This window comes from Equus caballus, chromosome 12 (genome assembly GCF_041296265.1).
Source record: "Equus caballus isolate H_3958 breed thoroughbred chromosome 12, TB-T2T, whole genome shotgun sequence".
NCBI lineage: Eukaryota > Metazoa > Chordata > Mammalia > Perissodactyla > Equidae > Equus > Equus caballus.
The window spans coordinates 11,848,573-11,862,063 of NC_091695.1; the positions used below are offsets into that span (position 1 = coordinate 11,848,573).

At 51.0% G+C, this 13,491-nt stretch overlaps 1 protein-coding gene across 50 annotated transcripts in view; it reads left to right on the plus strand.

Annotated features, from left to right (window-relative positions):
• The window catches only part of MADD (MAP kinase activating death domain), a 38,164-nt gene extending 25,779 nt beyond the window's left edge, over window positions 1–12,385 (plus strand). For 31 of the 50 annotated variants that reach the window (XM_070229451.1, XM_070229458.1, XM_070229455.1 and 28 more), the window contains 7 exons: window positions 1,311–1,418; window positions 6,207–6,371; window positions 6,602–6,674; window positions 6,814–6,920; window positions 9,056–9,125; window positions 10,941–10,987; window positions 11,338–12,385. In XM_070229451.1, coding sequence (XP_070085552.1) covers window positions 1,311–1,418; window positions 6,207–6,371; window positions 6,602–6,674; window positions 6,814–6,920; window positions 9,056–9,125; window positions 10,941–10,987; window positions 11,338–11,442 — 675 coding nt within the window. In that variant the 3' untranslated portion in view covers window positions 11,443–12,385. The remainder of the gene's footprint in view (window positions 1–1,310; window positions 1,419–6,206; window positions 6,372–6,601; window positions 6,675–6,813; window positions 6,921–9,055; window positions 9,126–10,940; window positions 10,988–11,337) is intronic. The other 19 variants (XM_070229468.1, XM_070229470.1, XM_070229473.1 and 16 more) reach the window with 1 other exon arrangement.
• Window positions 12,386–13,491: the final 1,106 nt, after the last annotated feature.

Genomic DNA, 13,491 nt, shown 5'->3' on the forward strand with positions numbered 1-13,491 from the left:
GCCGCCAAAGTGGGACGTGTGAACTTAACCGCTGCGCCACCGGGCCAGCCCACGCCCACCTTTTTCCCTCTGGGGAACCAGCTGATCCTCCACTCTAATTATACATCTTTTTAAAATATACATAAAACATTTCTGTTGCAAGCCAAAATATGGTGATTATTTCCAGGAAAAGCAATTTGTGACAGTTTGAGTTGCAAGATGAACTGGAAGCTTTGTTCATGGGACATTGTTTTTACTTGAAAGAATGACTAACAAACTGCTTATTCAGAGTTAGGTATTTGGCAGACATTTCTCAAAATTAATAAAGTGAGCCTGTTGTTTCAAGGACAACTGACAGTATTTGTTGCCAATGATGAGATTCAAGCTTTTAAGTGAAAATGAAAAGTTTGGAAAAATTTTGAGCTTGAAGCTTTCTCATATTTAAAGACTTTTCTAATGAGATTGATGATGCTATTAAGGAATGCGATTTTTTGATATTATGTAATGAAATGTGTCAACATTGGAAGAGCTGCATAATTCTGTGAACCAGTATTTTCCAAATGACCGATGTGTGATGTTATAAATTCAAATGTGGGTAAAAGACCCACTCAAATTGTAGGCAGACAAATGGATTTTAATGTAAAGTGTACAAAATGTGCATTGCATTGATGTGTTTTCAGAGTCCACATTGCGGCTAATTTTAAAAAACTGCTACTTCTCAAATTTTTGTATAGTGTCAAAGAAGAATGTACATATTTATCTGGAAGGAGTATTAAAATACTTCTCCCTTTTCCAAATACGTATCTGCGAAGCTGTATTTTCTTTTTATACCCCAACCAGAGCAACGTATCATAGCAGATTGAATGCAGAAGCAGAGATGAGAATCCAGCCATTTTTTATTAAGCCAAACATTAAAGAGATTTTCAAAAATTTATAATAGTGCCATTCTTCTCATTTTTTTTGTTTCAGGAAATGTAGTTATTTTACAAAAAATATTTATACCATGTAATAAATTTATTATTAATGAATTATTCATTACTTTTAAATGAATTAATAAAGATTTAAAATTTTTTGTTTTAATTTCTAGTATGGTAAATATCTATAAAGGTAAACACATAAAAATAAGTTCTTGGGGGTCCTGAATGGTTTTTAAGAGCTATAGGAGTCTTGAGACCAAAGTTTGAGAACACCTCTGTGGCGGCCAGTGGCCAGCAGATGGCACTGTGCTAAGGAGGCTGATACAAATTTAATTGCGGAGTGGGTACTTCTTGGCCCAGTGTGCTCTGTGAGAGGGATGTATGGATGTCCTTGAAAGACCTCTCTTTCCTCAGAATGGACGTGATCTCTCTATCCGGTCCAGTGGCAGCCGGCACATGAAGAAGCAGACATTTGTGGTACACGCGGGGACAGACACGAACGGAGACATCTTTTTCATGGAGGTAGGTGCTGGGTCACGCTAGGGGCCAGAGGAACGTTTGAGAGTCACTAGGAACTAGAGCTGATGCCAGAATGTTTTCCTGTTTATCTCATTCATCTTCATGGTCCGTTTATCGTCAAATTATCAGGCTCTTAAGTAAATATAAATAAATGGATATAATAGATGATTCCCAGCATTTCTTTTCTAGATGTATATTGACTAGATGATATAGTCACACTGTCCTTAAGTCAGAGCAACGTAAAATGGTGTACGCTGGGAAGTCTTGCTCTCCTTACCTCTTCCACTCCATTTCCCATCCGCCTCACCTTTCTCCTGTAGGTAACCACTGTTATTGGTTTCCTTTGTATCTTCCAGTGGGCTTTTTGCGTAAACACAATAAAATATGAACATGAATTCTTATTTTTCTCCTTTCTTACAGAAAGCACATAGTAGCCACTGATCTGTACCTTGCTTTTGTCACTAAGCCTGTCCTCGGGAGCTTCTGTATCAGTACAAAAGAGCTTTGTCAGCCTCTTTACAGCTGCGTAGTATTCCACTGTGTGACTGTCCCATGGCTTATTTAACCCAGCAGTATAGCGGTAGCCTTGGTTTTCTTCCACATGTTTGCTCTTGCTGATAGTGCTACAATGAATGAGGCCATGTCTGCTTCATTTCACACGTGTGCAGGTTTATCTAAGAATTTCCAGAACTGGGATAGCTGGATCAAAGGGAAAATGCATGCGTAATTTTGGTTGATATGACTCTGAAGTATCTCTTAACATACAATAGTCCCCTTCCTACTTTGCCATTTATTTTGTTGAAGAAATTTGCCCTATGGAGCATCTCCTATTCTAGTTTTTTTGCAGATTGCATCTCCTTGGTGGTGCTTAGCGTGTTTCTCTATCACTTGTATTTCTTATAAGCTAGTGGTTCGTTCTAGAGGTTTGATCAGTCTCCGATTCAGTGTTTTGGCAGGAATGCTTCCTAGGTGGCGCTGTGGCCTCATGTGGTCGTCTCTCTCCTAGTGATCAGTGGTTCAGATGTGGGCAGCCTGACGCATCTACTGTGAAGTTCCTCATTAGTCTTCTGATTTTGCTTATGGTATTTTTTTGCCACACAGAATTTTTTTACGTTTATGTAGTTGAATTAATCAGTCATTTCTTTTATGGCTTCTGGATTTTGAGTTGTAGTTAGAAAAACCCTCCTGTACCCCAGGATTGTAAAGGAAATTGGCCTTGTGTTCTTCAGTTCTGTGTTATTAATTCTAAAATGGATCTCTTCTAAGTAATTGAAGGGGCCAAATACAACTCCTATATAAAGTAGTGGAATTAAATAATTTTGAAAAGTACTCTGTTTCCTTTTGGTTTAGTTGAATTTGATTTTCACATTCACAGCTTTTTGAAATGGTGGTTTATCAAACACGGGGTGAGAGTTCTGCTCTGAAGCAGAAATGTACATGTCGAAGTAGCTGAGAAGGGAGTCATTTTCATGTCACCCCTGAAGTGTTAGAATCTGGCTAGGTGCCTCTCGGAGCTGAGGGCTAACTTAGGACATCTACACCACGATATGGGTGGCAGGGGATTCTTGCCCTTTCCTTTTGAAAAATAAATCTCTCCTGGAGATTCCTTGAAGTATAGGACTCACTCTCGCCACTGTGCAGAGGAGCCTCATAGCAAGTCCCTGGAGTATGGGATGGCTCCCTCACCTCGTAGATGCCTCTCCCTTAAGTATTGCCATACATAAGAGGGTACCCTGCTCACTGTTACAAAGTGGCTGCTGGCAGGTTATCTGATTTAGCTTTTCTTAGAGCACAGCCTGCTGGCTGCATGGTCAGCTGGATAGCAATTTTAAAATTGAACTTTTAAAATCATCTTTATTGCCTTTTTAAATTAAAAAAAAATTTTTTTTTAAGATTTCATTTTTCCTTTTTCTCCCCAAAGTCCCCTGGTACCTAGTTTTATGTTTTTAGTTGTGAACCCTTCTAGTTGTGGCATGTGGGACACTGCCTCAGCATGGCTTGGTGGTGCCATGTCTGTGCCCAGGATCCAAACCGGCGAAACCCTGGGCCACCGAAGCGGAACGTGTGAACTTAACCACTCAGCCATGGGGCCGGCCTCTGTTGCCTTTTTTAAAATTACGAAAGTAAAACGGTATATGCTGTGAAAGTTTCAAACCATATAGAAGCAAAAGAAAGTAAAAAGGGAAAGTTTCCCTTCACTTCCTTCCAATGCCATGTCTCAGAGGCAACCACCATCAAAGAGTTTGGTGTGAATCCTTTCAGATTTTAAAAAATGCATATTTGTGAGCCAGCCTTGATGGCCTAACAGTTAAAAGTTCTGCACACTCCGCTTTGGTGGCCCGGGTTCCATTCCTGGGTGCTGAACCACACCACTTGTGTGTCAGTAGCCATGCTGTGACAGAGGCTCACATAGAAGAACGAGAAAAACTTAACAGCTATACACAACTATATACTGGGGCTTTGAGGGGGGAAAAAGGAAAAAAGGAGGAAGATTGGCAACAGATGTTAGCTTAGAGTGAATCTTCCCCAGCAAAAAAAAAAGACTGCTGACATCTTTAAAAAAAAATGCATATTTGTATAAATACCACTTAATTATATGGAATTTTGTTTTAGTGTTTACAAAAGTGGCATCAAACTACAAATATGGTTATATATTTTGGTTTTTATTCACTTAATGTATCACAGACATCTTTCCATGTGTATGTGTTATATAAATCTGTCTCTGTTTTTTAGGTGGATGCTTAGCCATTAGGTGTTATGTGGATGTACCATAATTTATTTAACTAGTCCCTCCCACTGTGTGTTTTTTTTTAAATGCCTCATTGAATATCCTTGAATATCTATCTTTTCACATTCATATGAGAATTTCTATAGAACAGATTCCTAGTGTGAAATTTCTGGATCAGGCTTATATATGTTGGAAATTTTGATTGATTCTGCTGAATTGCCATCCCAAAGACTGTTCCAGTTCACACCTCCACCAGCAGCATAGGCGAGTGTGACACGTTATTCTCACCATCTCTCTAGCCTGGAAGCACGTGTTCTCCTAAACAGCTGTCCCTCTGCTTTACACGATGTTCTTAAAGGGTCATGGGACGTGGAGTGGTGTTCTCCATTTGCCGCGTGGAGAAAACCGCAGTCAGATTGGGATGAGAATGCCCGTTTCCAGTTCCTGCTCTGCTCTTTTCACGCATTTGTTCATAAGGCTTTGAGAACCCCAGTGAGTTCTTAGGTAGCAGACTGAGTATGATAGTCTTGTGTGTGCCTTACTCATTCAGCTGACGTGTAGGGAGCACATGTCTACCAGGCACTCTGCTCGGTCCGGGTTACAGCAGTGAATAAGGGAGACCTGGTTTCCATTGTCCTCACGGGGCTGACAAGCCGCTGGGGAAGTCAGATAATTAAACAAACAGTGTCATAAAGTATGATGAGCACTGAGAAATGTTCGGGGGCAGGTGTTATGGGAATACATAGCAGAGGGCCTAGGAGTCATGGACCACTCCTCAGAAGTGATCTTTGAGCTTAGACTTGAAGGAAGAGTAGGAGTTAATGGCTGGAGTCGGGGAGGGGAAGAGTATTCCAGGATACTTGAGGTAGAATGGACGGGACCTGCTGGTGTCGTTAGAAGGAAAGGAAGGGGTCTTACATCCCTCCTTCATTTCTGGCGTGGGCAGCGGGGTGGGTGGCGACGGGGTGGGTGGCGACACCACGGACTCAATCAGGGGACTCAGAAGGAGGGTCCGCCTGGGAGGAGATGCTGAGTTCAGATTTGGACGTGATGAGTTCGAGGTGCTGCTTGTGACACATACGGAGAGAGGGAGGTTCAGGAACTGAGGAAGATGGGTCTCCTGTGGAGAAAGATGTGAGAACCGTCACCATGGTCATAATAATTATTATTGTACTTCTCTAATTATTCGTCGTTATAGCAGCTAACTCTAGAATACTTTCTATGCCCCTGCCTTTGTTCTCAGAGTTTTATGGACATTAACTCACTTTGTACTAACTCCATGAAGTAATTACTGTTACTGTGCTCGTCTCACACGTGAGGGAATGTAGATGCAGATTCATTTGCTTAAGGTGACACAGCGAAGTAATGGGACAGCAGGGGTCTGGGCCCAGGTGGTCTGACCTTAGACCTGTGCTCTAAAGCGTTGTGCTTTAACATCTCCCGTAACAGTTGGAGCCGGAAGAAGGGAGCCGTCACCGGAGGGAGAGTGTTGGCCAAGAGGAGGATGTGAAGGGGGACTTCTCCTGTTCATTGATAGCATCCTGTATTGTGTAATTTTTTTGTAATAAGCATTGCCCATGTGTCGCTTGTGTAGTTAATTTTTTAAAAGATTTATGCAGAAATAGAGCCAAGCCAGGATTAGAAAATGCGTTGGTTCCACTTTTCTCCTTGGTTAAGTCTGCCGTAATCCCCTGCCTCTGTGCTTGTCAGCAGAGATGATCCCTGAGGTTGTGAGACGGAGGCATGAGCTACCCTTTAAATACTCTAAGTGTGGGACATAGAGGAGGTAATAAACGTTGGTTGAACTGAAAAGTCGCCCTCCTTCGCGCTCCCAGCCTCCTTCCGGTGACGCCTTTTCTTTCAGCAAACCTCCTTGTGAACACTGTGTCCAGCAGTTCAGCCTTTGTGTCTCCACCTAAGGAAGGCTGTGAGCGTAACAGAAAACCTGTCTGGGAGGGGTGCCCCCAGGGCCATCCTTTCCCTGTGGGGACAGCGTCGAGTGGCCTGGGGTGGGCGAGATTCAAGCCGACCGGAACCGCGGACTGCTCTGTGCGCGTCTGCAGGTGTGCGACGACTGCGTGGTGTTGCGCAGTAACATCGGGACGGTGTACGAGCGCTGGTGGTACGAGAAGCTCATCAACATGACCTACTGCCCCAAGACCAAGGTGTTGTGCTTGTGGCGCAGAAACGGCTCTGAGACCCAGCTCAACAAATTCTATACTAAGAAGGTACCCACGGGGAGGTGCACGTTGAGGGCAAAGTGTTCAGTTTCTCGCAGAGAAGTTAAAATTCCAAAATCCATGCCTGGAGCCCCACTTTGCCTCTGGCTGCTGTGTCGGGTGGGTGGCGCTGTCTCTGCGGTCCTGGCATGGGCCCAGGCCTTCAGCAGCCGTTCGAGAGCAGAGGGTGGGACCTCAGGAAGGCCTGTGTGACAGGACGGCTCTCCCCTGTGCCGCAGTGTCGGGAGCTGTACTACTGCGTGAAGGACAGCATGGAGCGTGCCGCCGCCCGACAGCAGAGCATCAAACCCGGTGAGACAGCACAGTCCCCTGAGCCAGGGCCTTCCGCTTGTGTCCGTCGGTCCTTCTGAGTGTCAGAGACCTGGCAAGGGAGCTGGGCCTGGGCTTCCTCACGTCCCCACTGAGCTGATGGCCTCCTCCGTCACCACAGGACCTGAACTAGGCGGCGAGTTCCCCGTGCAGGACATGAAGACTGGTGAGGGTGGCTTGCTGCAGGTCACCCTAGAAGGGATCAATCTCAAGTTCATGCACAACCAGGTAGGTGCAGGTGGCACCGCGGGCTTCCTAGCCCTGTTCTTCCATTGGCCATAAGGATCAGTGTCCAGGTCCCCAGTGCTTTCCCAGTGAGCATGAGACAGGGTCTGGGGCCAGTGGGAGAATCGGAGCAGCTGGCCCAGAGAGAGAGATCAAAGGGGAGGGCACAGGGCTGTTGGGAGCACTGTGCCGGAGCCGCAGGGAGCCTGCGGGAGGCCAGGCAGGTGAGGGAGCCATGGCGGCTGGGCCGCCTCGTCCGTTAGACTGAGCTCAGTGTGAGTGGGAGCGTCTCCCTTGGCCCTTCGCCGCACAGTGTCTGCCTTCCCTCCTCCCCAGGGTGTGCTTTTGCTTGGTGGTTTTGCTTTGAGATCTAGACCGGCCCGTCTCCTCGTGTGTTTCCGGTGTGCGTGAAGCTTGTGTGCGTGTGAGCAGCTCGCGTCCGTCCTACGTGGAGTGTGTGTGTTATTTGCCTTTTTCTCCTGCTGATTCTTCTTCCTATTCTTTTCCTTCCTCTGAGTGTCCCACTGTCCCCTGCTCCACAGGCCCTGCTCCCCTTCTTTTGGCTGGGGAGCACTTCAGGAGACATCCTCCCCTCGTGATTCCATCATAGAGCTGACTTTTTTTTCTCTTGGTCTTTTAACACAGTGTTACTTTTTCTCTCAGTGGACATTCCTTAAGCTAATTCCTTTCTGAGGCCAGCGCATCTTCCCAGGTCCGTTCCCAGTTCTGACTCTTCACACAAGTGCCTTCCTTACCCCTTCCCCGGTGTGCTGGTTCCTCCCCTCGAGGCCCTGAGCCAGATCCGAACGTGCGAAGCACCACACCCCAGCCAGGCGGCAGATACGCGGGGGGTTGTGAACATCCGCGCTCGGGCCTTCCTCCTCTGGCCATTTTAGTTCTGCTTTCAGGAATCTAGCTAGGCAGCTTTGGGGCGGTGGGCAGCAGCTGCCCAGGTGTCCTGGCAGTATGTTTTCAATAGTATGTTAGCTATTAGTAATATTAGTGTACTAAACAGTGTATTTAAGACCTTAGGGTCAGCCCCAAGAGGGCTTTACGTAAGTGCTTTTCTGGAGCATGAAGGAGCCGGCCCTTCTTGGTGAGCAGGCTTCTGGCTGCATTTGATGCTGCCGCCTTCTCTTCTGAAGAAGAGGTCTCGTCAGACAACACCGGGTGCCCTGCCTCTTCTGGGTCCCACCCTCGGTGTCGCCCCTTCGCACTGACCACATGGTCTAATGGACAAAGCGTGTGTAAGCTGGTTTGTAGTTTCAGGCTTTGCCCCGGAAGCGAGATCCTGCGGAGAGTGGGTCAAACCCTGACTTAGAGTCTGGTAGTGCAATCACAGCCTCGGGGGGGCCTCCTTCTGCCGCCTGACTGTCAGCTGTGGGGGAGGGAGCCTCGGCCCCACGGGGGGAGTTACACAGTGTGGGGTAACTGGTGGGGAGAGCGTGGGCTGTGGAGTCAGGACCTACTTGCATTTGAAACGCAGCTTTATTATTCAGGGACAAATAAACGTTCTGATCCTGTGCCCTCATCTATAAAAGGAGGGTCGTGCCATCCACGGGGCCAGGCAGGTGGAGGGATTACAGAGAGTATTTGGAGAAATGCTAGGAGGTGCTCCCAAGCGGTAGCTGGTACTGTTACTAGCGCATCCTTTTTGGGAGAGCCTGCATCCTGTTTCAAGGAAGAGACCCACACCTCCCAACCCAAGGACAGTCCGAGGGGAGCTTTGCGCCCGTGCCAGCCCTCTGCGCCGGAGGAGGATGCATGGAAGGGGAGCGAGCTAATGAGCCGAGTGAGGGGACCCCTGGGGCACAGTGTCCTACCAACGCTGCCCTGGGCACAGGGACGGGCGGGCAGCCCAGGCCAGCAGAGGGGCCTTTGGGTTGGGTTTGACCATTAAAACTAACGCCTTCATTTCTCTCCCATGCTTTCTCCTCCGGCCAGGAGCGGAAGGTACATGCCCTTTCTGCTATCTTTGCTTCTTAGCGCTTTTGAGTTGTGTGTGTGTGGATTCTTCTGTCCTCCCTTTGGGAAGCAGGTTTTCTGTGTGTGGGTGGGGCTGTAGCTGGGAGAGTGGGCTTTGTGGGGCAGTGGGGGAGCCTCTGGGCCTTACCCCACCCTCCCTCCCTCTCTTGCAGGTTTTCATAGAGCTGAATCACATTAAAAAGTGCAATACAGTTCGAGGCGTCTTTGTCCTGGAGGAATTTGGTAATTACACTATTTTGCTCTTAGGTCTGGACTCACATGGCAGTAACTCAACACCTCTGAGCTCCAGAGGAGGGACGAGAGGTAGAGAAAAGGAGGAGCAGGAGTGACAGGAAAGAAAAGGGAACCCTGAGCTGAGAGAAAGGAAGGAGAGACAATGGCTGCTAGGGAATGGGTCACAGAAGAGCAGGTGGCCTTAGGCGGGTCAGAGTTTAGAGATGGCACTAGAGAGGGTCAGTGAACCAGCGCCACCTCCCCTTGCTTGGCCAGCCAGTGGTCAGAAAGTTCTGGGGCGGAGCAGTCGGGCCGTCCCAAGCTCTGCTGTGCTCCTGTCGCTGCTGCGGTCCCTGTGGCAGCCAGAGCTCCATGCAGTCACCCTGTGCCACCGTCTCCGCCTAGCCTCTGTGCTAGAGGAGGGGTGTGGCGGAACAGGCGCACTCACTCTCAGGGCAGAGAAGCCTAGTGGGCCTCAGAGGCAGATGGGCAGTTGGAGCTGGGAACCGGGAGCCACCTCCCCCCAGCCATGCGCTGACAAGTAGTGTAGGGGTTCTCACCCTGGGGCTTTGAGTTCCTGCTGTGTTTGTGCTTCATTCTTTTGTGCCCCTCATTGCTGCTATGAAAACCTTCGTCCTCCAGCAGGTAAAGTGACCTCGGCTCGTGCTGCCTCTCCCCAGGTCCCCACAATGGCTGGGGCCGGCTCCCTTCAATCAGACCAGCTGCTCACATGGCCAATTTGTCTTTTCCTTTCTCTCCCCACCCTCTTCCTTCCCAGCCTCCTCCACCCTCGTGCTGACTCACTGGTTCTGAGTTTTCTGCCCTGTGTGCCCCCTTCTCTCTTCTCCCAGAGAGATATTTGGGGGACTCTTCCAACTCAGAAGGATCTGGGCTTCTTGCTGTACTTTGAGGAGTCTATTCCCTGTTAACCCTGGGTGCCCCGGATTCTACCTCCTAGGGTCAGAAGAAGGTGTGGCCAACTCTCATCCCACCTTTTCTGGCCTCCAGGGGGATGCCACGCCCCTCTGCTCCCCATCTCCAGGGGCCGTGAGGATGGCTGAGCCCAGGGGCCTCACTCCTTGCTCTGGCCAGGCAGATCCCCTGCATGGCTGGGACAGGGGTCACTCTTAGTCTTGCATTCCGGGCTGTGGACACGTGTGTATTTTGCCTGGCGCTCCCTGTCACCTCCCTCGCCTGTCTCTTCTGCTCGGCGTGTCTGCTCCAGAGCCCTCTGACGCTCTCCCTCACACAGGCAGGCCCGGGCCTCTCCTGCCACTCAGGGAGGGAAGCTTACAAGACTGGCGGGTCTAGGGTCATGCCACTTCTTCATCCAGCCACAGGCCCCTCCCTGGGGGCTGGGAGACAGGGAGCCGTGTTTAACATGACCAGAGTTTCGGGCTGGTGACAGGGATGAGTTCTTGGGCATCTCAGCCAGGTGAGGCACAGGCTAGAGACAGCCCTCTCTCTCGCCCCAAATCTGAGACTGCCCCACCACACTGCTCAGCTGCATCGGACAGGAGCAGTGACCAGGCTGGTCACAAGCCAGCCCGCTCCCTGCCGGGGCTCTCAGAGGCATGGGTAGAGTCACAGCCATCGAACGGGAGCCACTGCAGGCCTCAGGGGTCTGACTAAGGACTGCGGGGCAGTGTCCTCTCCTCCAGCAGGGGCTGCACAGAAGCTGTCATGGCCTAAGCTGCTGCAGCCCCTGGGCGAGGCTCAGAGGGGAAGGGGACCCTGGTGCCGGGCGCAGCCGCCTGGGGGAGCATGGCACTGTCGCTCTTGGTTTTGAACTTTCTGTTTTGTTTCTTGCCCGTCCGGTTTTAGTTCCTGAAATTAAAGAAGTGGTGAGCCACAAGTACAAGACACCCATGGTGAGTATGTCACCCAACCCCGACAGGCCAGTCTGCTCAGGGTTCCCTGGGGACCTTCGAACAGGAGTGGGGTGGGCCCTCTGAGAGCACGGGGTGATTAGGAGTGGTTTGAGAGGCGAATTTGATCTAGATGCCAAAGATTCAACTGAAGCAGAAACAGGTCTTCAGGCCCGGGAGAGAGACAGACTAACCCCTCTCCCACTGGCCGGCTCCACGGCCTTGCCTGCAGCTCTTGAGCCCAGAGGCTGTGCCCCGTCTTAGGGCAGGAGTTTTCCACTTGGCAGATCTCCGCGTGTGAGGAGGTAGGACTCTCAGTGACGTTGATCTGTCTGGTTTTCTCTCCCCTGTAGGCCCATGAGATCTGCTACTCTGTGTTGTGTCTCTTCTCGTACGTGGCAGCAGTTCGCAGCAGCGAGGAAGATCTCAGAACCCCGCCCCGGCCCGTCTCCAGCTGATGGAGAGGGCTTGAGGCTGCGCCAGCCCAGGGGAGGCCCCTTACCTCTTGCTGCTCGCGAGTGCACGATGCTGCTGTGACTGAGAAGTGGGTGGTGCGTGAATGTTCTCTGCGAGCCCCTCTCCGTGGCTCAGTTGGTTCCCAGTTACGTGTTTCTCTCGGTGTGTCTTAGTGTGTCTGTCACAGGCTGAGCTAGTCTCTCCCACCTGCTCCCTCTCCGCTCCCAGAGGACCAGCCTGCTGTCCCCCTCAGGGCTCAAGAGTGTGTGTGTGTGTCTGTCTGCTGGGCCAGTGGCGTCTGAGTACTCAGTACAGGCCAGTGCGAGCCCACTGTTCCGTGTCCTGGAGACATTTGTGTTGTGGTTCATTGTCCTTGGCGTTGTGACCCTCCAGTATGGACTCCAGTGCACGACTGGGCACCTGGAGCATTCCACTCTGGGGAGTGAGGGAAACTCGAGGCCTGTCCTCCCAGACAAGGGGGGGACGGCCAGAGAAAGGAAGGGAGAGTCGGGGGCAGCAGAGTGAGGGCCACCCCACCCCCCATTTCCTTACAAATTCCCAAGCTGGCAGCTCCTGCCCACGGGCCGCGGGCCTTGCTGTTGCCTCCCAGGCCTCCACCCCTGTGGTGGGGCTGCACTGAGGGGCTGCATTTGCTGAGCAGCCATTTCCCTATGGTCTGCCTTGCCTTCGGCATGAGAAAACACATTGGTCAGGGCTAGGAGAGTCCCAGGGACCACTGGCTGCCATGCCTGGGAAGCTGGTGGGATGGAAACAGGCCAGGTTGAGTGTACACGTCTGTGTCTGCAGGCAGCATTTCCTGGCACTCGCTGCCGGAAGGGAGAGTTGGCCTGGCAGTGGGCAAGAGATGGTTGTAAATATTTCAGCTCCACGTTATTTATAGAAAATGTACAGGTGCGTGAATGTGCAATAAATGTCCTAACTCCCCTTGGGCTCCTGGCTGCCTTGCGTTGAATGATGCTGCCTCTCAGCCTGGGCCCGAGGAAAGCTGGCCCTGGCCTCCGCACAGGTGCCTCTGGCCTGAAGGAAGCAGGGAGATGAGATCATGCCCATGCGAGCTCTGGCCCAGCGGCTCGTCACGACACTTCCTGGGCTCTCAGGGAGGCTGTGGGAGGGGGACTTCCTCCCCTATGGCACCTCAGGGCCCCCAGGGGGCTGCTCTTCTGGGAACTGGCCACTAGAGGGAGCACCAACCTGGGCTTTGACGCCTGAGCACAGAAATTTAGTGATGAGGGAAAAACCGAGGCTCCCCCTGCCCTTTATGGGTGTGGTGACTCGGGCAGGCCTCCCGGGGGGCCTGGAGCCCCAGGCTCTGCGCTCTTGGCCAGCAGTGCCTTGGGCTGATAGAACTCTAAGAAGCAACCCTGGGACTAGCCTTCATGGAATTTTTTTCTATGCTCTGGAAAAACCTGGTGCTCCCTGGGCAGGAAGGACCCTCAACACTCTCTCAGGGCACCCCTGAGACCTGCCAGCTTCCTCCTCCCGAAGGGAAACTGATGATCCGAGTGAGGCTCCCCAAGGGGGAAAAGAGCAGAGGAGGGCCCTGGCCCCTACGTCTTCTTGCTTCCCAGTGTCTTGTGTTGGACAGGCTCCCTCTCTCCCAATGGGTTACGGGTGTGGATGGGCCGTGGGCTTAATGCCCCTGGGACCCCACAGTAGCCCACTGCAGCCACTCCAGCCTTAGGGGCACAGAACCACACTGAGGTTTGGCGTTGCCCCGCAGACATCCAGGCTGCTGTGACCGTGGTCGCCAGGACAGAGATGGTACTGAGCACAGGGACTGGGGGCGAGCCTTGGGTTTCTGGCTCTGTTGCTAATACGCTTTCCTTCGTCACAGCTCCCCAGTTTGCTCATTTGAAGAGTGTCTGCAGTGGGGAAGACAGGTTCCTCCTAGTGTTAATGTTTTATGATTTAGGATTCCACTCTGGGCCTCATTTAACTCATCCAGGAGACAAAACCCCTGCCTTCAGTTTGCTCAGAGGATCAAGTCGATTTCCCTCTGCTTCTTACGCAAACGAGCGCGTTGGACAAGA